Source organism: Centruroides sculpturatus, unplaced genomic scaffold (assembly GCF_000671375.1).
Source record: "Centruroides sculpturatus isolate CEXI.00-Female unplaced genomic scaffold, Cexi_2.0 scaffold1164, whole genome shotgun sequence".
Taxonomy (NCBI): Eukaryota; Metazoa; Arthropoda; class Arachnida; order Scorpiones; family Buthidae; genus Centruroides; species Centruroides sculpturatus.
This window is the reverse complement of record NW_019385363.1, coordinates 123014-127538: the sequence shown is the minus strand read 5'-3', so window position 1 is coordinate 127538 and position 4525 is coordinate 123014. Positions and strand designations below refer to the sequence as shown.

The window sequence follows — 4525 nt, the reverse complement described above, 5'->3', positions numbered from 1 at the left end:
CCGACACGTATATTTTTAAATATTTTTAAAAAATTAAGATTTTAATTGCGATTTCCGACCCCCCGGCTTAATTAAACTTATATATAATAAAATCTATTAATTAAAAAAATTAAAAAACTATTGGAGGTCGTTTTTGACATCAGAAAGCAGCTTTAAATAACTTTACCGAAGGAAAATCGGTACACTACAACTTTAGAACGATTAATTAATTTTGATAAAAAAACTCCCATTAAAAATACATTAAAAGGCAATTAAGCCTTAATCGAGCCTTATCAAAGGCTCATTAAAATCGCAATAAAATTTTTTCGCGCGGGTAAAAAATTCTGAAAAAATTTGGGGACAAAAAACATTCCAAAAATTCAAAAAAAATTTGGGGGCCCAAACGCCCGCATTTTTCGTAACGCTATGTAACTTGCCCGAGTTTTCTCGGGTTATGGGCTTAAAGGTATAGATAACCGGCACGACTTTGTTGTTAAAGGGAAAGTATGACGTATAGGGGTAAGCCTCTATTAATTTGAGATGGAGAAAATATATTTTAAATTAAATAAATTAAAAATATGATTAAAAATTGCAATCCGGCATTGTGACCATGTCACAATAAATAATTGCTCATTTTATCCTTTAACTCTTATTATGAAATTATGGTTATATAATTATTTCGTATATATTACATAAAATAATTAACGTTTGAGAAGTTATATATTTGAAATTATACAATTACATGTCTGTCAGTAACAAAATATTCATTTAACAATGTATTCAATTATTGAGTAACTTCTTGAGTATTGGTGAAACAACAGCGAAACCCAAGTTTTGACGATGATTAAGGAATACACTCACCAACAACTCTTGGATATTGCATTCTCGCTTGACGAAAAAATCAATTTTAAAATCCTTCAAATAATTCTACGCGATATTTTGGGTAAAATTGGATTACGGAGTTCAACTATTAGAATTGATCTGGGTGAAAACATAACGGAGCAAGAATCGATGGAAGACAATAGTTTGGATTCAGATATAAATGAAAACAAAGGTATTCCTGTTGAAAATATTTTGGAAATTCAAGATGGCATCGACTCTTCTATGGTAGAAATTCAAAACGAATCGAATTTAGACTCTGTTGTTGATATGAAAGATGGAAATATGTACACCATGCATCAAGAAAGCGATCTTACAGTCGAGGTGCAATATCTTGGAAATTATGAAAATGATAAACTGGATGAAAAATCATCAGAAAATATAATTGGAGAGAAATCGGCAGATGAATTTTTCAATGAAGAAATACTGCAGTGTTCGAAATCGACCATGCTAAAAACTGCTGAAGAATATTCGAAAGATTATCCTCATATTATAGTCAAAAAAATTAATTTAAATACTACGAATAAATCCAGCGATGAAAGGGATTATTCAGAAGACTTAAATATTGAATATTCTAAAATTATGCCGGTTTCTATCAGCGAAGAAACTACTGGAGATGAAATCGAAGATAATTCTAAAGCAAAACGTAACGAAAATTACGTTAAGCTGCCGAAAATTTGCAATTTATACGAAAATAAATTAACATATAAAACACCTTTTCCGAATAACAATGTTCAAGATGAATCAGAGAAGCTACCCTCGATAGATAATGAAGAATACGGATGTAAACATTTGGAAAAATGTAAAAATAATATTAACATCTTCAACAATTACGAAATGGCGAGTAAGAAGGAGATCAGCATCCATACAATTTCTGATAAAACAGGAAGAATTAAGCAGTTTTCTGATATGAGTGACGTGTTAAATTCGAATATTCGGAATAATCAAGCGGAAAAATTCAAATTAGATCAGTTAGAGAGGGGGAAATCGAATGGGTGTCACTTGTGCTGTAATTACGAACACGACTTGGAGGAATTAAAACGAAATTTGGAGAATTTGAACAGTGCTCTGGATAAAAGAATCGCGAATATCGAAACTGTTTTCATCGAATTTCAAGCCAGCGAAAGAAATTCGCAGAAAGAAATAGAAATTACTAAAGAAAAAATAAATTCTTTCATAAATAAATCCCGGCAAAACAGGCCGCAGAACCAACAAAATTTAAAAAAGAAAATGGACGAGATGAACGAAGCGTTAAGTAAATTCGAAAACGATTTGAAGACCGTTAAAGAAGGATGTGATAAAAATAAGAAAGAGATTGAAAGTAGATTGAAGGCCTTCGTGTTTAAGAAAACCATCAACGAGTTAAAGGAAAATATTTCTAATTTGCAAAGTAAATTTTATAATGAAGAACATAGGATCAACGACATTAATCAACAATTGGAACAATTGTTTCGAAATAAACTGGATAAAAATCGCTTCCTCATCCATCGGGATGCTCTGACTAAAAAATTAAATCAGATAAATAAACAAATTGAAAATATCGAGCAAGAATTGGAAGGTTATTCGGATGATAATTTGAAATTAAGAAATAATCGCATTCGTTACGAAAGCGAATTTTCCGAATAATTAATTATAATTAACGTCACCAATCGATTAAATGTACCATTTAATTACAATTAAAATTGATAAATAAAGATGAGAATTTAAATTTTATATACTAAAACAACTTCGCTTTATTCATTTTTATAAGTAACGTAATAAATTAATTTGCATTTTTAATTTTGATAATTTTAAATAAATTTTAAGTAAATAAGAATAAAATTTACTATAATCGGCTTTACTTCCTTCTCCACTAAAACAGGATATCCGAAAGGAGTGAACACAGTTAAAGGAAAGACATCACACTACGGTTCTAAGTCATTACAGATCATATGACACTCTTGACGAGTATTGAGTGGGCATTTCTTGTTGTCCCAGTTTTCTCGCTAAATATTCAAATTTTTAAAATTTACGATGATTATTCGGGACAAGAACAAGCAAATCCTAAAATAGAAGCCATGCCTTTAACAAAAGGTAGAAGTGTACCTCTAACAGAGGAAGACAAAGATGATATTGTGAGGTTTCATAATGGCTATCGACGTAATGCAACTCCGCCGGCTGCAAATATGAGAATGATGGTGAGAATCTGCATTTATTTATATATAGTTTTTTTTATATAGTTTAGAATAATCTAAAGTGATAAATTAAATAATTTTAGTAGAAAACGGTTGATTTATTTTGATATATTTTGCATAACCTTCCGTTATACAGTGAAACCTGTGTAAACCGGAATCGTATGGTACCGAATATATTTGCCGGTTTTGCAGGTTTCCGTTTTGAACAGGTTTACTTTAACATAGAAAATCGACCAAATTCTTTATAATGGTGGCTGATTCCTTAAAGTCTGCAGCTATCCGGCCGTCAGTATGTCTGTTTTAACGCATAACTTTTAATATAAAGTTCAAATACTAAAGAAAATAACGTAAATAAAATAAAATACTTTCATGTAAACAAATATTCAATACCCCAGAAAATGGCTTTATCAGCTATTGCGTGTTTTAGTTTCGAAAAAAAATTATGAATGTTATAACCAAATAAAATGTATTGCAGTACACATAAGTGCCATGCATTTTCATTGCAATTTTTATGTTAATATTTAATGATAAACTCTTCACCTTGTCTAGTTATTTTGAAATATAATATCTGAACAGTGAACAAATAAAATATAAAAAATTCTGATACTTTACACCGGTATAACCATTTAAAAACTGTACTTTATTTATCTACAGTTAAATAATTTAATATTTTTTTAAAATTTATAGATCAAAATTTCATAAAAATTGGAATTTTTTTTAATGAAATTTTGAAGTGTAGACAAAATTTTTACAGTAATTTTATACAGTGAAAAAAAAAAACAAAATCGTCTATAATTATAATATGTTATATAATTGAACTGATTAATTATGTAAACAGAATATTCATATTAATATTTACTAATAATTGCTAATTTTTCATGAAACAAATAATTATAAACTCATAGAACGATCCGGTCGTCGAGCCTCGGGCCCTAAACAGTCGTTTATAGGTAAATCCGGGCTCTAAAACATAAAATTATATTCTCAGAACACGTGTCTATATAAGAATTCGTGTAATTTTGAGGTGGAATGAGTTCCGCGAATGTATAAATAGTCATTAATACCACAGGTTTTTGTTTATTTATTTTATTCAGAGAAATTAAAGTTAAATTATTTTTTTTTTTTAATATAATAAGCATAAAGCATATAAAATTATGAAACTCTAAGAGAAAATTTTTATGTATTAAGTGAGAAAAGATTGTTCAGGCAAATTTGAATTAGAGATTTACAGTGTTGACTTCAGACATCTTCGAGGAAGTTTTTCATAGGGTAATGCGCCACCGTATGCAAGTAATATTTAGTTATTATTACTCGGGACATCTTGAAACGTCGAGAAATACGAAAATTTCGGGGATAATTTCTGTATGTATGGATTTTAGTATGTGTGGGGGGAATGATTTTGTTCGCTCACTTTAAAACTTTTTGTTAAAAATTTCTGAAATTTCTCAGGAAGGTTTGTGTATTAGAAAAATTCATGCTATTAAATTTTGGTA

The 4525-nt window shown here is 29.3% G+C and overlaps 1 protein-coding gene across 1 annotated transcript; it reads left to right on the top strand.

Moving 5' to 3' along the window:
* Positions 1-819: 819 nt before the first annotated feature.
* On the top strand, positions 820-2484 carry LOC111638147 (uncharacterized protein MAL8P1.12-like). The gene is made up of 2 exons (XM_023383791.1): positions 820-1829; positions 2058-2484. Exons 1-2 carry the CDS (start codon positions 820-822, stop codon positions 2482-2484), a joined length of 1437 nt encoding a protein of 478 aa, XP_023239559.1.
* The last annotated feature ends 2041 nt before the right edge of the window (positions 2485-4525 follow it).

What these genes read in the sequence shown, in the direction of transcription:
- LOC111638147 (XM_023383791.1), top strand. Translation starts at nt 820, where the DNA reads ATGATTAAGGAATACACTCACCAACAACTCTTGGATATTGCATTCTCG. An exon ending in GAAAAATTCAAATTAGATCA is followed by an intron (nt 1,830 to 2,057) that starts GTTAGAGAGGGG and finishes CCGGCAAAACAG; the next exon opens with GCCGCAGAACCAACAAAATT.